We start from the raw sequence: 20,469 nt of genomic DNA, 5'->3' as shown, positions 1-20,469 counted from the left end.
GCTAAAAGATTGCAGCAGACAACCCTCTGCTTTAAGAACAGTAAAATAGGGATTGAAAAAGAGACCCAAACAGAAAGTATCTCTAACCGAGATAACTCACATGGGGCGTGGTGGTGGTGGGGTCTTAAATGAATGGGATCCGGCTCAGGTCCCCCTTGGGGCCCATGGCCCTAATGTGCGGACTGGAAACTCTAATAAAAGGCACATTTTGATCTACTGGCCGTGGACATCGCATGGTTAAAGGAGATGATGTTAGCTACCCCAACCTTGATGCCCCAGCCTTTACCAATCCCACCTTGTGGCGACACATTGAGCAAACACCCGCCCAGGCCCTGCCAGACAGAGTCAAGGCCACCCAGGGCACCACAGAACAAGAGGATGAGCCAAGACCTCAGTGAGGGAGAGAAGCTGTAAGGGGGAAGGGAGGCGGGAGGCATCCCTGGCGCTCGGGGCAGAGCTTTACCCAGGCACAGTGACAACCCTCATGGGCTGAAGAAAGAGGGTGGGGCATCGCAGGGAACTATGATGTCTAGTACCCAAAAATGCACCCACCACACATCAAACCACATACCTCATTGGCCCACAATCCCATCAAACCATCCGCCCCATTAGCTCAACAACCCAAATGCCATACCGGTGGGGCATGGGGGTGAGGGGGGAGGGTCGGGAGGGTTGGACATGACCATGTAAATGCAATGGATTTAAAACAACTGCCCGTCAGTCACCTTGTATAACGTGGGGAAACTTGCCCCAGGGTCCTGTGAATCGCAAGAGTCCCTTATAAACAAAGTAACATACTATTTTAGATCCAGGAGGGGGTGCAAATCTATCATGAGATGCGACATAGTGAATTGTATAAGGCAATCCTCTTCCAGTAAATTATAAGTTACTCACCGTAGTGACTAACATACTCTTACTCCATAGTCACCTTTCTTCCATACTGCATGGGCGTCCCTTCCAAGGGATGGGAGACACAACCATTTTCACCAGAAAAGACTTTCTTTCCCTTTAAATTTAAAGACGTGCTGGGGTGCGGCCCAGGGAGCATGCGCTGCCCTGACTCCGTTCTCTGGCGCCACACCTCAGTCCCCATTGACGCGTCAACAATAGATTTAACATTGTCTAATGACACCAGTATTATTAGGGGGGAGGTTGGTGGGATGTATGGAGGAAAGGGGACTATGGACTAAGAGTATGTTAGTCACTACGGTGAGTAACTTTACTCTTACGTCCCGTCCCCTTTCCTCCATACTGCATGGGCGATTACAACTGAATGCAGCCCCAGGGTGGAGAGGAGACCCTCCTTAAGCAAATAGGTTCCTGAGAACCGCCAGTCCGAAAGCCGCGTCAGATCTAGAGCCGGCATCCAAACAGTAATGCTTGCAGAAAGCCGTGGGAGTGGCCCAAGTGGCCACCCTGCTTATGACTTGCCAAGGGACATGGCGCTGGAATGCGATGGCCGTTGCCTTGGCCCTGACTGCGTAAGCATGCATGTTGGCCGGAAGCGGCTTGTGCTGGCCCTCGTACGCTTCTTTGATGGCCGAGACCATCCAGCGGGATATGGAGGCCTTGGAGGCCTGATGGCCTGGTCTTGAGCCTCCAAAGGTGACAAACAGGGCATCCGATTTGTGGAAGCCCTTGGTCCTCTCCAAGTAGAACTTCAGGGCATGCCTGACATCCAGGCAGTGCAGCACTCTTTGCTTCGTCCTTAGGATCGGCAAAAACGTAGGAAGGACTATTTCCTCGTTCAAGTGGAAAGTAGGCGGAACCTTGGGCAGAAATGCTGGGTGTGTTCGCAGGACTACTTTGTCCCTGTGAAAGGTAGTATATGGTTCGAGGCGATCAGCACCTGGATTTTGCTAACTCTATGAGCCGAGGTGAGGCCCAGGACTATGTTAAGGTCCCACACATGTGGCTTCTTAATGGGCTGGTAGAGCCTTGCAAACCCCGTCAAATGTTTCTTGACGATAGGATTGGAGGAAGACAAGGTCCCCTCCTCTGAGTTCCTGTAAGCCCCGATGTCTGCGATGTATGTACGACAGGTGTCCACCTGGACCCCCGAGTGGGCGAGGTGCGCCGAGAAGGAAAGCACATTGTCCAAAGTACATGCCAGGGGGGTCGATTTCCTTGGAGTCTGCCCAGTGGCAGAACCTGGTCCATTTACTTTTATATTGGGCCCTGGTAGTCTTGCTCCCTGTATGATTCCAGATTAGCCTGGGAGAGGCTGAGGTGCCGCAGCATTACCTATTCAGGTACCACGCAGTGAGGGCTATTTTCTGAGGTGCGGGGGGGATGACCCTGCCTCCCTGCTGTGACCAGAAGATGTGCTGAGCCCGTCGGGAGATGATTCGGAGGCACCTCAGAGAGGCTGAGCAGCTCCGAAAACCATGGCCTGGCCGGCCACCATGGAGCTATTAGAATGATGTTGAGTTGGTGAGACTCCTTGATCTTGCAAATTACTCTGTGAATCAGCGGAGTGGGAGGGAAGGCGTAAGCTGTCATGCTGTCCCACTGAAGCCAAAATGCGTTACCCAGGCAGCTGGGATCCTGTCCCCGCCAGGAGGCAAACTGAGGTCACTTCTTGTTGTGCCAGGTGGCAAAGAGATCCACCTGGGGATGACCCCACCTGTTGAAGATCTCCTGAATAATGAGGTTGTTTAACTGCCACTCGTAATTGTCCGCTCCCAACCTGGTGGGCTGCCATGAGGTAGATGACGTTTTCCAGGGCCCACTCCCACATGCTGATCTGCACAGAGGAGGGGTATCTGGTGCCACCCTGCCTGTTGACATAGTACATGCTGGTTGAGTTGTCTGTCCGGATGAGGACAACCTTGCCCCTGAGAAGGGGTAGGAATGCTCTGAGCGCTAGCCAGAAGGTGTTCAGCTCCAACCAATTGATGTGGTATTCCTGCTCCTGTCGAGTCCAGGTGCCGTGGACTGAGAGAACGTCCAGGGTGGCTCCCCAGCCTTCGAGCGAGGAATCTGTCAGCTAATCCATAGGGGAAATCCTCTGACTTTGAAGTCATTAGCACCCAGGGCAGTGATCATATGCCCCTGACACTGAAGCTTATCCAGCTGAGTGGCCAGACTGAGGTCTCTGGTAATACACCTAGCTTCCCCATGCACCTGCAGGGTGTATCCAAGCAGCGGATAAAATGGTCCGACGTTGATACTAGAGAATTGAAACCCCATATATACAAAGCAATCCTCCCTGCCCTCGAAGCATTAGCCACGAAGGAAATGGGGGGACATTGAGATTCTTTCATCCTTGAACGAAGTTGTCACAACCATCCCACATTTTGTTGCAAAAGCAAGCAAAAAGGTAAAAAAACATGCAATAAAAGCCCAGCCATGGTTCGATGAGGACTGTAGATTGGCGAAATCCGACATACTAAACTGCCTTAAAAAACGCCACGAGACGGACAAAGCTGAGCTAACATATAGGGCCTTTTATAAAGCCGTATTAAAATCCCCAAAAAACAGGTTTGTTCGCTTGGAATGGGAGAGAATGCAGGAAGCGGTAGAAGCAGGGGATTCACATAAGGTTTGGAAAATAGTGGGTGGGTCAAATGGAGGGCTGGGGGAGCAGGGGGTTCAGGACTGATATAAGCACAAACACTTGGTTGACTCACTTTAGGGATCTGTACGGCAGTGGAGACAAAATGATAGAGATGGGGGGAGTATTTTGATGTCAGGATATAACCCCACTTACCATAGAACTAGAGGAAGTATGCATGGCCATATCCTCAAAGAAGTGGGGGGAAAGCACCTGGCCCAGACTTACTGCCAATAGATTTAATAGATAATGAAATGGGAGTACGGGCGACCATTCTAAGGCTCCTCATTAACACCTGCCTTAGTCTGAGCAGGGTCCCTTTCTCATGGTTAAATGCTACAATAATCCTAATGAAAATGGGGCTAGTACTTCAAGGCGTGCTAGCTAATTGTATTGACAGCTGTGTGTGGTAGGCCCAATAAAACTGTCAAAACTTAGTTTTTAAAACGCCTGAATTAAGATCATGACTTTTTATCCAATCATGTTTTAACAGGGGTAATGAAACCAGTGATCAATGATTTGTATTATAAAAGGGGATCTCTTTTTAATCGTTTACCATTTTAGAATTAGATTTGCCTATTTATTTTGAACTTGTTGATGGATTATACCTCTGCCATGTCAATTCTGTTTGTACTGTGTTGCACATGGTGTCCTTTACTAATCTCTCACGTTTCATTGTGATTTTATATACATGTATGTTTATGGTAAATGATGTAAAGTCGAATAAAAGCTATTTGATTTATTAGGTTTGATGAAAATATTTGGTAGAGGAGAATTAAGGCGTGGGGTAGGGAACGGGAATCCTAAATCCAACTGTCACAATCGGCCTTAGGAATGTCAAACCTAGCTTCACAGTGCAAAAAATGCCTTGTCTGTTCATGGTCTTTTGATCACCTGTGACCCAGCACTCGGGTTCCCTCTGCCTCTGTGGGCGCGGTGAGGATGCCTCTGAAACCTAGAGTTGTGTGTTGGTTTCTCTGCTAGAATGATGATGCACTCGCCTTAGCGAAAGACCTGGTGATGGCATTAAAGTCAGCAGAATAGAGAGAAGGCTACCTCATATGAGAAAAAGTGGGCTTTCTACCTAACAATTATCTCTGCATCAACAAGTGTGGTTGTTTCATTCAGAATACATTATCCGTTTCCTTCTCCATATGATTTATCAGGAACACACATTATGATTGAAAGGTGTAAGTAATCAGTTATGGCCATATCGCTTTAGCCCATATCGCTTTAGTACCAAGCACGGATTAGAAACTAGCACATGATTCACTTACCATGGGATGCGTTATAAATACTTTGGTTCTGCCACAGTGCACCAACATGTTGCAAGGTTTAGACTCTGCTTGATTGTGGAATGAGGAAAAGCTACCCCGACCAGATAGCACATTTTCAAGGATATCATGAACAGCCAGGACTGTTTCCTTATTACTCTCTTCTCCCATGGAAACTGCCAAACACAAGAAAGACTGCATTAGAAGGAACAACATGCAAGCCAGCAGGAGCATTCTGTGGTAAGGAGTAGCAAACCACGTGCTTTCTACAACTCTTCCACTCGCCATTTCTCTCTTGACAGTCAGCACAACACACTTTTCAGGTATCAAAAGGCCTGACCCGGCTGTCTTCTTTGTAAGTGTCGGGACAAAAAGCAAGGTCAACTTACTTCTCTGTAGGCTTTGGCTGAAAACAAGTTCCCTCTTAAAGCATCTCAATTAACGGCCCCAAAACACAACTCAGACCCTCAGCATGTAATAAACATGAATTGGCTAAGCCAACATTTTTGCTTTCTGTGTATGCATGGGCCACTGCGATAATGATACTGCAGATCATTATGCCTATTTAATACCTATACAAAAGCCAAAACTGTTGTTGTTAACAGGATGTAAGTGCAAGGAACAGGTGTAAGGCACGTGGCTAAAGGCACACTTGTTGAAGACATTTATATTACACCAGAAGTGCATTTACAGCCACAATTAGGCGAATTACAGTGATGCGACCGCGGCTGATTTTGCCGCGGCCGGAAAGATCGCATGAGAAAGGTGCGAACTACCAAATGTACGCACCTTTCTCATGCGAACACACTTACATACTTAGGGGGTTGCAGGGGTTTCCCCCGCAAACCCCCGCTCACTATACTGTAAAGTATAGTGAATGGGGTGTTGCAGGGGACATTTTTTTTCTTTTTTTTTTGCGGGTGTGCTGCGGGGGTGTCCTCCGCAACACCCCGCTCACCATGCCACACAGTATAGTGAGCAGGGTGTTGCGGGGGACACCCCTGCAGTCTTTTTATTATTTTCTTTACTTACCTGCAAGGCTACCACCAAAGGTTCAAACTTTTGGTGTTCGAACCTTTGGTGGTAGCATTTTTCGGTCGTTTTGTATGGTTTTGTTATATAGAGAGCCTGTGCCAGGTCGGTCAGCGAGGGATGGGTATCTTGAAGGGAAGACTACATGACAGGGGGCTCTGTGTTTTCATCTTTCTGACTGGTACGTGAGATTGTCTTTGGGTTTGCAATTAGGTCAGAAAGGCACACTTCAACTAAAAATTATCTTTATAGTAAGCCTAAAATCGCCAACAAGATAATCAAGCCTGCACTTGGTAGCTTGGAACTCAATGGTTTACACGTTTTTTTAAAAATGTATTTGGAGTTTTGTTATGTGCAAACTCTTAAGCGGTTCCTTCAGCTGATGTCAACACCCTGAAAAATACCTCTGTTAAAAGATGTAACCCCAAAAACGAGGTGACAAGAATCAGACAGCCAAAAAACAATCTAATAGCGGAGGAGGCAGGTGGGTTGGACAATAGCATCTTTTAACAACCAGGCAAGTAATAGAAAAATATCTTCACACTACAGAGGTTACCCTTGCTTACTGGCAACTGTTCCTGAAAAGAGAATATACAATCTAAACACTCCTGTGTTCCACAAACAATCAGCAGATTTTTCAGTTTTTACAACATCCAGGAAAATGGAAAGTGTATTCTTATCCCGCAGCAGGAGGCACATAAGAAAATACAATTATCCGCAGGGGGGAAAACATGCAAACAAGCAAAGGGCAATTCTTTCAAGATGGTGTCAAAGGTAGGATAAACAATAGATGCAAAACATCAACTATCATTTTGGTTTTGTTGACTTTGTTTTATTTTGAGCTTTGTGCCATGAAAGACTATTTCTCGATACAGAGAGAAAAAAAGCTCGGCTTAAGCAACAAGTCATTTGATTTAAAAAAAATAATCCAGTCGATTTACCTCACAAGTTAATTTACAGAGTGCCAAGGGCAAGTTTTCGAGAAATGTCTCCAGAGGAGGAAAGCAGCAAAATAACAGCAAGCACAGTTGGAAAGATACCAGTAGTAGAATCCAGAAATTAGAGAGTTTACCGGGTTACTAGAAAGAGATAGAAAGAAATGGATGAGGGTGATCAACATAAAGAGTGAGTTTAAGCATTAACAAGGTCTGCCAAATGCAGGTCTATACTGCACTATGGCACGGTCCCTGAAGCTTTCTACAACGGGAAGCACCGAAGGGAGAACAAATAGCCCATACCGACTGACCCACCACCCTCAAACCACAGCACATGTTCTCCCATTGCCTGAAGTCTTGCAAAAGAGATGTATTCATAACCTCTCTGTTACCTATGAAGGGGCAGGCATAACATGCCTTTCACATCCCTACTGTACAACTCACTGCAGTCCCTTCTACCCTTCATATGGACATTCCATGCCTCCATCCTTACCTCGCCCTAGCAGCCCCACCCCCTAAACAATCCCAAAGATCCCTACTCCTGACCTCTCACTCTGCATTCTCAAGCACCAATTAATCGGTCAGTTACGTTGCCCACCTCACCCCCACGTGGGCTCCTGTTACACTTTCATTCACACACCACTGTGAGGCTCTACCTTCCTATATCAATATTATACGCACATTATAGAAGCTGCTCACTAATCTCCATCAAGTTTTGTAAATGAACCCTGGAAAGGAAAAGTTCCATTCATTGTTTTGCTAATACAGTCTGTTTCTAACATAAGCACTTGCCTCTCTCTTCACTAAATACAAGTGCAAACAAAAAATATACACATCTTTCAGGTTTATCTGCATTCTTCCGGTATTTTGCATGTATGCAGTGATGCATGCAGGACCTAAACATAGGACTGTACCTTTAAAACTGGAAGGGGGGAGCGGGTCAGGAAACTATTAAGCACAATTCCTGTAAAATGTGTATGAACACCCAAGATGTGCTTTCCGGACTTTTCTATAGAAAGAATAAATAGGAACTGCATGTGGTATTTGATGACCGATGCACATACATATGTGGGCCGGGGAGTTGGCATCGTTGTGTTGAGTAGGGCATCATTAACACTGAACAGGACAACACTTTGATGAGAATTAGTGTTCTTGCACGGGGTGCCATAGTTCACTTCACATTAATTGTGGTGCTTTGATCAGAGTATGGCTTAGTGAGGTTTCCTACCAAGGTCAAAGTAAAAAGACAATTTGTAATGTCTTCTTCCGGCTGCTTGCACCAAGACCAACATGGAAGAGTGCAGAAAACACGCCGAAAGCTTAAAGCAGGTATGTTATAAGCTTGAAGGTCACTTCCTTGAAACTCTGTCCTTAATAAAAGTAACATGCATGGGTGCCCTCACTTGCGTGCAGATTAGAATGAGCACAGAAAAGAGAAAGCCATGATGCACCTTAACATCTTTGCATCAACGATCAGCGTCAGGAAGACTGCAAACCCAAACAGACATATACCTCGTTTCTTCTTAGAAGGACAGCAGTCGTTCGCTTGATGTACACCGTCTAAACGGAAAGGCTGTCTTTTCCTCATCAATTGGTAACGTTCTATGAAGTTCTGAAATGAGACTCTTCAAGAAAGAGATTACAGTTACTTAGATTCACTATGTCTACACAGAATTAGTGAAAACTGTCATGAATTAGTTTGGGACCTCCACTAAAGTGGTTTAAAGCAATATCGCCAGGAGACTGAAAAAAAAAAGTGCGCAAAAAGGGCAACTGAAGTAGAATACGAGACGCGGTTGATATTGTAAGGCAGGCTATCAAATGTTTCTGAAGAGCTTCATGCAGGATTCCTTCACTTGCAAGTGCCTTGTAATAATGTGCTATTGTCACCCAACACAATGGTAGTGCATGCATTGATCTTAGAAGGGTTAAGGACAGAGACAACCCTGTCACTATGCAAACCATTGACTGCAGTTGGAAAATTGATCTCTGACCCAAGCACTTAACTGACATAGCTAACTTATCACTAGGTACAAAGTTATGTGCCAATCTGTTGGGCTTTCAGAACAAAAAGGGGTTTCAAATGAATTTTAACCATTTCTTTCATTTTTAATGTTCTAGTGATGTGGGGGAACAGCTAACGTTAGCCCCTTCATTCTGAATACTTAAGAGTAGAAAATACATTAGAAAGAGCTACCAGCTGAAATTACTACTACTTGACTAACTACATGGTTGACATGTTCTCATTAGGAATGCAAACAGTCCAAGTCCTCAATGGGACATTCCCTGCCATACCTGATAGGGAAGCCGGCCGCACTGATGTTGATGGTCTCCACAATCCCGCAAGCTTCTAGTTGACTGAGAACCTTGAGAACAAATAAACAAATGTTCAGCTTCACAAACTGCAGTTCTGCTATTTATGCATTCTACCGGTATATGTTGGAGACCACAATAGTCAATAGCCAGTAAACAAATTCATAAGAAGGAAAGTGTAATAAGTATTTGACCATTCCCTTCCTTTAAAAAAACCAAACATGGAGGTTGGGGTTTTAGAGTAAAGGTACTGATTACGACTATTAAGGAAGTGGTTTTCAGGAAAAGCGTACAAATTAGTTTCCGTTAGACAGGTAATTTGCTACATCATTTCAGAAGGGATAGATATTGTGTGCATTAGGAGGGTGCACATTCCTATTGAAAATCCACCACTGTTAATCATACCCCATTTTAAAAAATTGTGCTCGTTTGTAAACTGCGGGGACCAAAGGACTCAGTTGACAAATGCAAACGGGTTCACGCATGAGGGGTCTCATCTAATCTACCCAAGACAACAGATCTTTCCTTTTTAAGATTAATTCACTTTGTTTGCAAATACATATCGGTTCAAACTAAGCCTTCCCGAGTATGACTATCTTGACATGTTTAATTCTCCAGTTGCAAACTACACCACAAAATTAGACAACTTGTGTAAAATTGGAAAAAAGTGTGCACTGAAAAATTACATTATGATATATTTTATTTGTATTGTGCCCATACACTCGTGCTTCAGAGTGCGACGGGCAAGAGAGGGGAACAAGGGAGGACAAAACTACAATCTTACTAGGCCCAGTGACATTGAGAACGTGCAAGTGCAGGGGAGAGGGAAGTGCGAGGGGTAGGGGCAGTGGAAAGTGATGAACACGCGATAGAACAACAACAGGTAGTGCGGCCAGCAGGTGGAAAGTGCGAGAACAAGGTGTAGTAAACAGGTGTCTGATGAGTGCTGGAAGGGGACTGTAATTTATATAGTGCAGTGAACCCAAAGGTATCTGGGCGCTTTTGCAAAAAGTTACAAGTATGTATTAGCGTGAGTTACAAGGTTACAGTAAATATATACAAGTATGCATAGCGTGAAATACAGTAGTTACAGTGAATATACAGATTCAGACTGCAGATACAGACCCAAGTGCAGGGGTTGCTAGGAGGCAGTGCAGATGTGTGGCTGGGAGGGCATGGATCTGGGCCCGAAATCAGAGGGTAACCAGGTGCCCGGTGCCAAAGAAGACAGATTAGCAGGGCAGAGGGAGAGCGAAGGCAGAAGCAAAGAGGAAGGACTTGAGGTGCTTCCGTAACCGAAGATGGTTCTCTTCAAGTTTCATAGAGACAGGGAGGTTGTTCCAGAGGGAGGCACCAGCCGAGGAAAGGGATCTACCCCCAACTCGTTGCTTGGAGAAGTGACTGACCCTGAGGGAGTTGGAGGTGAAGGAGCGAAGATCTCGAGTAGGAATGTATTTAAGGAGGGAGAGTTGAAGGTATTGTAGGCCCAGGCCCCAGAAAGCCTTGTGGACAATGCAAAGGGTCTTGCATTTAATCCTTGCAGCCACTGGGAGCCAATGAAGAGATTTCAGGGCTGGAGAAATACTACCCCAGGGCTTGAGGCCAAGGACAAGTCTTGCAGTCCTGTTCTGGATGAGCTGCAGAGGATGGAGAGTGGTTGCATGCAGATTTAGAAAGAGGCTGTTGCAATAGTGCAGCCTAGACAGAAAACCAGAGCTCTGGAGAAAGTGGGCTTCTGGGGAAAGGAGAGGAAAGGAATAATACCTCTGAGGAGGTGCAATTGGTAATTTTTTGAGACTTCAGAGATGTGAGGAGAAAAGGAAAGCGTGGAGTCAAAGATGATCCTGAGGTGCTTAGCCTCGCAAGTGGTAGCAGGGAGAGGGCCAAGGGAGGCCGGCCAGAGAGTGACAGGAAAGGAAGTTGCAGGTCTGCCGATGAGGAGGATCTCTGTCTTACTGGCATTAAGGCAGGGGTCGTTGGTTGACCATGTCAAAGGCAGAAGAAAGATCAAGTAGGATGAGGACAGATGGGATATTAGAATCAAGGTTGGAGAGCAGGTCTTCACGGATGTTCAGGAGAGCAGTTTGAGCTTTTGGCAGCTCTGAAGCCAGACTGATGGTCATGGAGACAACCAACAGAATCGGTGTGAAGATTAAGCTGGGAGATGGCCAACTTTTCCAGCAGTTTGCCCAGGAAGGGAGTGATAGAGATCGGGCGATAGTTAGCCGGGCAAGAGGGGTCGGCTGTGGGTTTTTGAGAAGAGGGTGCACAAGAGTGCTTGAGAGGGGAGGGGAAGGTCCAGAGGCGAAGGAGTGTTTGCAGAAGTCGGCTAGAGCAGGAGCAAGGGTGTCAATGTGGTCCTTGATGGTGTTGGACAAACAGGGAAGAACCTGTTTTGACCAGACTTTCATAGATCACACTTGTCTGGAAATCTTTCATGGGAGAACAGAGGAAAAAATAAGAAAGAGGCAGGAGGGGCAGATGCAAGGGGGACAGAGGTATCATAGAGAGAAGGGGGACAAGGAGGAGGAGACGATGAGAGGGTGGACAGGATGTCCTGGGTTTTTTAGATGAAATGAGAGGCAAGGGCCGTGCAGAGGGCCTGGAAGGCAACAGGAGAGGTAGATACAGCAGCAGGGTTGGCCATATCCTTGCAGATTTGAAAGAGTTTAGCCCAGTTGTTAGATGACGCAGAGACACAGGCTTGGATATGGGCTCTCTTCTTAGTGAGGACAAGGAGTCGGTATTGCCTTAGGAGCATTATATCCAAGCTCACAGGCGACACATTTCTTTCTGGCCCACTTCTTATGAGAATATCTCGAGGCTGTTCAATGGCTGTCTGTGAAATGGCTGCTCAGCAGTAATCTGCCTACCGCATCAAATGCTTTCCTATAACTCTGTTCCCAGATATTAATCAATTTGGCTCACTAATAACGAAATGAAAGCTGAAGGGAAACCGTCAAAAAGTAGATCAGGAACCTATATTTGGGAGTAGTTGAAAATGAACCTCCTTTCATAGGGGTGTACAAGAGCAGAACACCTACCTCTTCCTTTGTAAATGTCATGGCCTTGCAATCCATGTTGGGCTTGATGCACCGAATGTAGTGTGGCGTGGTGCTGTGCAAAATCTGCATTAAACTTTCCAGAGAGTTCTGCAGCAAGAAATACAACAGTGAAACCATAGCAATCTTACATGCATGCTATTTCAACTTCTGCTACAGCTTAGATTCTGGGGCGCCACCCCTGTATAAAATGTGCCTCTGTCATGTGAGCAAAGAATAAAGTTTCTTTTCTAATGGAACAGTGAGTAAAAACTGTAACAGATAGCAACATCACCAAATATCTATGCAGGCATGCGTTAGCAACATCACCAAATATCTATGCAGGCATGCGTTAGTTTTATCAAATAAATCTTTCTTCAAGAGGTCACACGCGTACAAAGTTGCATTCTAATAGTGGTAAGTAGGGACTAAATGTTATGGCCACTTATCACACTAATTAGTGTGCTCGGACACACTCTTTGTCAAATGGTTAGCCATTGGTGCTCTGTATTCAATCTTTCAAAATGTTAGCGATCCAAAGAGATAACCGAATGAAGAAAATATGGAAATCCCTTTCTAAAAAAAATGGCAACATACAATATCAGAAACCCAGGAAGAAAATAATGAGATTAAAACTGAAAGACCTTGAACTTTGAGACAACCGTAACAACTGTGGTTCTGTTTTGCTTTTTAGAATCCGCTTCTCCTTTCTGCTCAGCAGGAAATAATTTCTGAAGCAAGTCATCCTGGGACTCTTGCAAAAGCTGGATCAACTCTGCAGGCACAGGGTCCTAGATTAGCAAATAATTGGTGTTATTCTTTCAAAACCAATAAACTGTGAGAAATTCCAAACTAGCAACCTCTTGCTTTTGCACCATTCTTGGAGTCGGTTATCTAGAACAATGAGCCATTGAATAGAGCAAGATCTCTGTACCCTAAGAAGCAGAGGCTTCAATCAAATTAATAAGATGCATTAGTAAGATTCTGAACAATCCGATTGGCTGGAAACTCAAGAATAGCCCATGGATTTATGTAGGCTATTTGTTCCCATTTACTTGTAGGAATATCGACAAAAATCATTAAGCCAGGCAAGCAAGCATAAATCAACCATCACTAGTCATCACGTGCACAATGCTATGTTTGCAATACAATATCTATAAAGCTGGTGGTTCCCCAACATTCACAACATGTGAACATGTTTTTAAGTAAATTCATCCAGTATTTTGACTTGTTAAAGTGCATAAATACGTGCTAAAGAGAAGCAGAACTCCAAGAGGAATTTGTTACAGTAGGCATTCACGGAGTAGGAGGCTTAGATGGAATAGTACAGTAATTACATCTTTAAGTCTCACAGGTTTTTTACAGGTTACCTCTCGGTTTTGGATTGTGATGTCTAGGTACACAATGACCACCGCGGTCAGGGAACATGCAAAGATATAGCAGCCTAAAAGTATTTTCCTCTCGCTTGCTCATAATCAAACTTATGATTTAACTTCCCACCTTGTTTTTCTCTGCCATCTCTTCAATCAGGTAGCTCACTCTTCCGGCATAATGGGCCACAATAAAATGTGGCTTTTTGCTGAATTTGTCTCTGCTAATGCTTTGATTGTTAGCAAGGGCCTTCTCCAGCCGCACCTGGAGCTGTTTGGCATCAGAAGACCTGTTAAGGCGACACTCCTGTGCGAGAGAACAAATACAAAACAAAGTTAGACCCAATTTAAGTTGGTATTTTAAATGCAAGTCTGATATATTGTATACAATACAAAATCTTGAATCCTTTAGTGCTATTTATTAAGGTCTACAGTGCTTCCCACACACAAGCATTTACATATTGGCACAAAGTTATGTGATCAGCGAGAACGCCTAGACCTCGTAATTCATCAATGCCCACTGATGCTTCATTGCATCAAACACACTTATCCCATTCACATGCAGCCAAGATTAATGGACAAAACCTGCTACAAAGGTAACAGTGTGGGGGGGAAAATATATCAACACACAATGAAGAGTAGCACTTCTACCAACCAGCTTGCTTGTAGCTATTGTACTTAATGCTGCTAATAGAACTAAAATTGTATAAGAAGCACATGTGAATGTTTTGGTCTCTCTTTCAATAACCACTTCAATGTACAATGCTGCTGGACAGATCGTTGTCCCAAATAATTCCGAATAATACTTATGTTTAAATAAAAATGTAATCCTTTAACCTGAGCTTGTTGTGCCTCGGTGTGGTGTATTCGGTCTACATTTGTCCATCCATGTGTAGACCATGTTGTTTAGCTAGTAATAAGGATCCTGTCCGTATTGTCTCCGTTTCTTGTTTTCTAGTTCAGTACGATTGTCTGCTAGATTATTGTCAATGTCCTCAAGTATAGTTTGTAAATCTGCTGCTGAGAGTGCGTTAGTTAGTTCACTTTGTATTTCAGAGATTTCTTTAGTCAGGTTCTCTAGTTCTTTTGACAATTCTAGCACTGTTTCAAGCAGTGCTACTTGACCTGTTTGCTTGAAGGTGATCCTGGTGAGGTAGAAGAGTAATTGCTTCTGTTGAGCCTTGCCACCTCCCGTGGTTGTGTATGTATGTAGTGCTATGTATTACTTTAGCATACTTAGTATACTTTAGCCTGCGTCACATCCAGATAGGATTATGAATGTTAGCATCTGCCACACTTAGATGGAATTCTTAACTTTAGCCCGCGTCGCATCTAGATAGAAATGTGAATGTTGGCATCTGCCACACTTAGATGGAACTCTGAACCTTAGCCTGCGTTGCAGCTAGATGGAAATGTGAATGTTAGCATGCGCCACACTCAGATCAAATTCTCAACTAAGCCTACGTCGCATCTAGATGGAGATGTGAATGTTAGCATGTGCCACACATAGATGTAATTCTGAACTTTGGCCTCCATCGCATCTAGATAGAAATGTGAATGTTACCAAGTACCACACTTAGATGGAATCATGATCACTAGCCTGCATCACATCTAGATAGGATATTGAAGATTAGCAAGTGCCACACTCAGATGGAATAGTGAATAATAGCAAGCATCACACCTAGACATAATTGCAAGGACAGCAATGCCAATTAACCAATCCACTAACAATTTCGCCCTTCTGCATGCACCTCTCAAACTCTAACCAAACATAACCACAACCCTACAACGTAAACACCAAGCCCAGCCAATGGACCCACCGGGCTGAGGCTGCCAACAGCACATCATTGCTCTCTTGCACTTTTCCAGCTTATTCCCACTAACTCACCCTCCTTCCCTTTTTCAGAACCGCCAGAGCGCCAGGGGACCCCTCCGGTGGTGATAGTGTGTGCTACAAATATCCTTTAACATTAACTGTTAGTAGGATTAGATCTAAATAACACTTATTCAGGATCTGTTCCCATTTGCGAACAAAGTAATGACTTTCTTTACACAACGTGAGTTGAAGGGGGATACGTAGGACACGTGGGATTTGCTGTGCACAATAGTATTTGGTGATGGTTATCACGTGCAGTTTTCTTTGATTTCTCTACGTATTAGCCTTTCTAGATGCTTTATGTTGGTGCTGGGATCTATGGTGGTATTCAAGATATCAGTGTCTCTAATGATATTGATAATAGCGTCTGCTTCTTCTATGCTGAATCCTAATGTTTCAGCTCTTTTGTTTGTAAGATTTGTTAGTTCTTCGTATGACATATTTGTCAATGTGCCTGCTTCCACTCGGTTTGTGCAATGGACAGGTATCGAGTAAGAGATAAGCTTGAGTGGGCACAGCAAGTATATTTTAATATTTTGTAAAGCCAACTATTCATTTTATAGTTTCAGATAGTTATTTGGTCCTGTTGCCAAAAAAATAAAATACCTTCCACAGCCCGTCAGAAGGAAATGAAGCCCACATAGAAGTAAAAAATGAAGACCATGTAGGCAGGTAATTAAGGTATAAAAAGACATGGAATGATATGAAAGCAATATCCCGTGCAACAAATCACTCAAAATGTATTTTATTATTCTTTTTTAGTACTTGGTCCCTAAAGATGGTTCTTAGGACCAAAATGCATTGGGCATCCTAGGAAAAGCTATGCCTCTGACTAATACAAACTTATTTTTATGAAAAATCATTCAGAAATTCTGAAAAATTCTATGTACAATTCTCCAGAAGTAAATTACAGACTATGTAACATGAATGTTGAATTGTTGAATATACATGTAAACCATAAGTGATACACTCACACTAGGTCCTTCCAGACTCTGAGACATCCCAACCCAGACAACATCCCTAGATACTTTCTGAACCCCACTGTGCAGGTGGGGCCTTTCTGGCAACAGGACCAAATGAATATCTGAAACTATACAATTAATATTTAGCTTTACAAAATATAAGAAATATACTTACGTTGCCCACTCAAGCCTATCACGTACTTTCTTCTAAAGACCAATATCAGGTTTGAGGTTTATGTGTGCAGGCGTTGCAATTCGTTTTCGCAGTTTGGTAGCTGAAGGAGTTCTGCAACCGGAAGTGCAACGTGTGATAATTGGAAGTAGTTTCTGCACGGATCAAAATGTCTAGGTTTGAACCCTTTCACATGAATGTCGTATTTATAAAAAGAAAATATTAATAATTAAGCTCAATTCTTTTTAACAGCTCAAAGCACTAAGCAGATAAAACTGTCTTGACCAATTGTGGGACCACTGCCAGTATAAAAACGGCTACCATTAACCATCTGACCTGTTACCAACCTTTCCCTATGCCCCTTGCCAGGCACCATAGCTTAGTGTTTGTGTGTTTTTTGTTTCAGATGGCTACAACAAATCAAGTATTTGGTCATGTGGTTTAGATTTGTTAGAGTTCTCAATTTAGCTGATGATGGAATGCAGGAAGACCAGCATACAGGGGTCTCTGGTTTACCCCTCAACCTCCAGTGGGCTCCTTCCACCCTATTCCATAACCAGTCATAATGCAAGACCAGTTATATCGTACTACCTCTGAGAATTTTCTAGGGGATACATACTCTGATGTCTCAGGACATAACCAATGATGTTCAAGACAGACAGACAGACAGACACACACACACCTCCTCTATCCCTCCTAACCTGTTTCCTTTATCTCCTCCTTTATCTCCTCTCTCCCTCTGAGTCCTAGTCTCTTCCTCCCCCTCTCTCTGCCAATATGTTCCTCTAATCGGTCTCACTCTCCTCCCTTCTCTCTCTCCTTCTGCTCCCTCCTATTCTCCAAACTCCACTCGGGTCTCCACTATTGCTTTCATTCACACTCCCTCTCATTGTACCAGTCTCATCTTCCACTATCTAACTTCACCCTCTACTCTCACTCGGTCTCACTCGGTCTCTGTCTCCCACCCACTCTCTATATAATCAACACTCACTCCAACCCTTGCATTCACAAACTCCCCTCCACTCGCTCAAGCTTGGTACCAACTCTCTCACAAACAATACTTTTCCTGCACTTTCAATAGCTCCAGCAACTCGTCAGCGCTCCTCAACATCATTTGCCCTTCGCCTGGTCTCTCGGCCCACCAACCTTCGTCCCGACCTCAACTGAACACCCTTCATCCACACTTATGAGTGCAGGTCTTTTAAGCCAACGCCTTTTGTTGTTCTTGGCCTCCTCTACCTTTTGATTGGACCCCAATTACACCCGAAAGCTCTGGCCAATGTATCCCTCAACTTTCCCCAGTGGTTGGGCTGCACTGGCTAACAGTATTAAAAAACACTTAGCCTGCTCCCTTTTCACTCACAGCTGTTCATGGGGCTCCTGTGGCCCAGTCTGGTTGGCGTCAGTCGTGCACGTCTCCTTCCTGCAGCACCAGGAAATTGGTTTTCCGCACAGCAGCCTGAATTGTGCCGGAAGAGCGAGATTCATGTACAGCATTCCCTGCATCTATGCATGGTGTGCCTGGCTGCCGACAGGCTGTTACTCCCGCTGACTTTAGGAGTACCAGCACCAATTTCCCCACAAATCAAATTTATTCAGATAATTGGTTATCTATTCTGAATCAATAGCCAGACAGCTTATACTGTAGACAGAAAAGCACTGTAGGTGTGATGACTTTCTCCCCATGCCTTAATTTATAATAATGTGCCAGCCCTTTATGACATTCATTAGTGGGAGCATATACATATTAACAAAATCTATATGTGTGATACGCACACCGTGGGTGTCATAATGCTCTTAATCTATTTGGTATTGATGTATATGTGTTCAGGGTGCTGGGGAAAATTCCCTTTTAGCCCTGGTACTGTAGGCCACTACTACACACAAAATCCAAATCAATGTCCTCAATTGACAGACACCCCCCATCCCCTGCACACCGAAATTGCTGATAAGAAATCAGTCAAAGGTAATCTAATTTCTTAAAATAAATCTTCGTTATTCTGAAATCATGTAAACAAGCACATTTTCCACATATATGATAATAAGTTACTAATCAGAGCATATCATTAAACAAGCTCAACGCGTTTCAGGATTTCCCTTTATCAGGAACACATTTCAATATTCAATACTTAAATTCGTGTGTTTCAGCTATCTGGAGGATAATCAGAAAAGAGCCATCAGTATTTTCTTTTTATTTTCATAACATTTTATTGGCATTTTTAAAGAGCATTACATTGATCATAACAGCAGTTATAGTGCAGCATTCAATAATCTGTTAAAGCAGCAGTGACTGTCGGGGAGACCGGTGTGCGGGGGCCCAAATGCTGGGAGAAGCACCATTGTCCATGGTCCATCTTGTCCTTGGATGCCAGGTGGGATGTACTGGTTGCGGCATAAAGGGTGGCTATGGCTTAGGGTTGTGGTTCAGTAGAGCGGGCTGCCCTGGAGCCATCTGGTCAACAGTGGCCTCCTGGTGAGGGCGGGAATTTGACTGCATAGTCCATAAACGGGTCCCATATGTTTATGGTTCTATTTAGGAAGCCCGTACGGATCGCCGTGATTTTTTCGGCGACCGCTATGTTCCAACATTTCGCCCACCAAAGGGCCACTGAGCGGCCTTCTTTAGCCCTCCACACCCAGGCCATTGCTATTTTTGCTGCTAGAAGTAGATGCGTACACAGCCTGGGGATGTGGCCTGAGACTGGGAATTCACCCCCACCTGTATCGCCCAGGAGAATGACTCCGGAATCCCACGGAATGGAGAGGCCCGTGATTTCTTTGATATGATTGATTATCTCTCTCCAGTACACTTCAGCTTTCAGGCATGCCCATATCATGTGGAATAATGAACTATGATCTGGGCATCCTCGCCAGCAAGTTCCGGGAATGGATGGATTGGCCTTGTTAATTTGTGCCGGAGTTACTTAGTACCTGTAGCAGAGTTTATAGCCCCCTTCTCTGTCTGTGATACATTGCAAGCTTTTATGTAGTCTGGCCCAAATTCTCCCCCATTCTTCGACTGCAATTTCCTTTCCCAGATCCTTTTCCCATTCAAGCATATACCTTTCTTTTTTAGAGGGGTCTGCTCTGTCGAGGAGTTGATAAAGGGTCGAGATCCTGCCTTTACTTGTGGGGGTTGCTAAAGAAAGTTCCAGTGCTGTTAATTCTCTGGAGCACTTTTCCCTGGTTGCTCTGTGGGACAGCCAATGACGGATTTGGGCATAGTGGAATCTTTCCCGTTCCCCCACCCCAAATATTACTTTGCACCTTTCAAACGAGATGGACGCCCCTGTTTCAGGGAAGTCGCTAGTCGTCCGTAGGCCTCCCTCTATCCAGGGTTGAAAGTCGTGCGTCGACAGGCCTGGGGAGAATTCTGGGTTATTCCAAATGGGAGTTAGGGGGCCCATGGGGCCACGGATGCCCCATTTACGGGCCGCTTCTTTCCAGCAACGAACTGTTGTCATCGTCGCTAGTAGGGGTCCACTATTTGCCTACGGTTTCATTGTTGGCAGGTGTGGGAGGACAGAGTGGTGCCGGACACCAAGCTTCTTTGAGTTGTGTCCATTTCGGCTTGTCTGTCTCTTGGACCCATGCGAAAGCTTGAGATAACTGCGCAGCTAGAGTGTACCTGGTTAGGTCTGGTACTCCCAGGCCTCCCTGTGGTATGCCCCTCAACATTATTCGTTTGGCTATGCGAGGTTCCCCCCCCATACAAACTTTTGGATTTGTTTTTGTAAGGCTGCTAGGGCCGGACCCGGTATATGGATGGGGAGTGCTGTGCAATGGTACAGCCATCTGGGGATTAGGTTTATTTTGATAGCAGTGACTCTACCGAACAAAGATATTTCCTGGGGCTTCCATCTTTTGAGATCGTTTTGGAGATCTCTGATCAATTGCGGGAAGTTACTTGAATACAGGCGAGATGGGTCATTGGGGAT

The 20,469-nt window shown here is 44.7% G+C and overlaps 1 protein-coding gene across 3 annotated transcripts in view; it reads right to left on the bottom strand.

Moving 5' to 3' along the window:
• The window catches only part of MYO19 (myosin XIX), an 804,019-nt gene that overhangs the window by 207,761 nt on the left and 575,789 nt on the right, over positions 1 to 20,469 (bottom strand). For 2 of the 3 annotated variants that reach the window (XM_069614704.1, XM_069614705.1), the window contains exons 15-20: positions 13,652 to 13,828; positions 12,796 to 12,942; positions 12,155 to 12,262; positions 9,093 to 9,163; positions 8,310 to 8,422; positions 4,834 to 5,006 (exon numbers count right to left, since the gene is read on the bottom strand). In XM_069614704.1, coding sequence (XP_069470805.1) covers positions 4,834 to 5,006; positions 8,310 to 8,422; positions 9,093 to 9,163; positions 12,155 to 12,262; positions 12,796 to 12,942; positions 13,652 to 13,828 — 789 coding nt within the window. Of the gene's footprint in view, positions 1 to 4,833; positions 5,007 to 6,809; positions 6,942 to 8,309; positions 8,423 to 9,092; positions 9,164 to 12,154; positions 12,263 to 12,795; positions 12,943 to 13,651; positions 13,829 to 20,469 lie in introns of those variants that run through there. The other variant, XM_069614706.1, reaches the window with a different exon arrangement.

This window comes from Ambystoma mexicanum, chromosome 9, assembly GCF_040938575.1.
Source record: "Ambystoma mexicanum isolate Mex_15411 chromosome 9, UKY_AmexF1_1, whole genome shotgun sequence".
Taxonomy (NCBI): Eukaryota; Metazoa; Chordata; class Amphibia; order Caudata; family Ambystomatidae; genus Ambystoma; species Ambystoma mexicanum.
The sequence above is the reverse complement of the archived record's forward strand: the minus strand, read 5'-3'. Positions and strand labels throughout refer to the sequence as shown.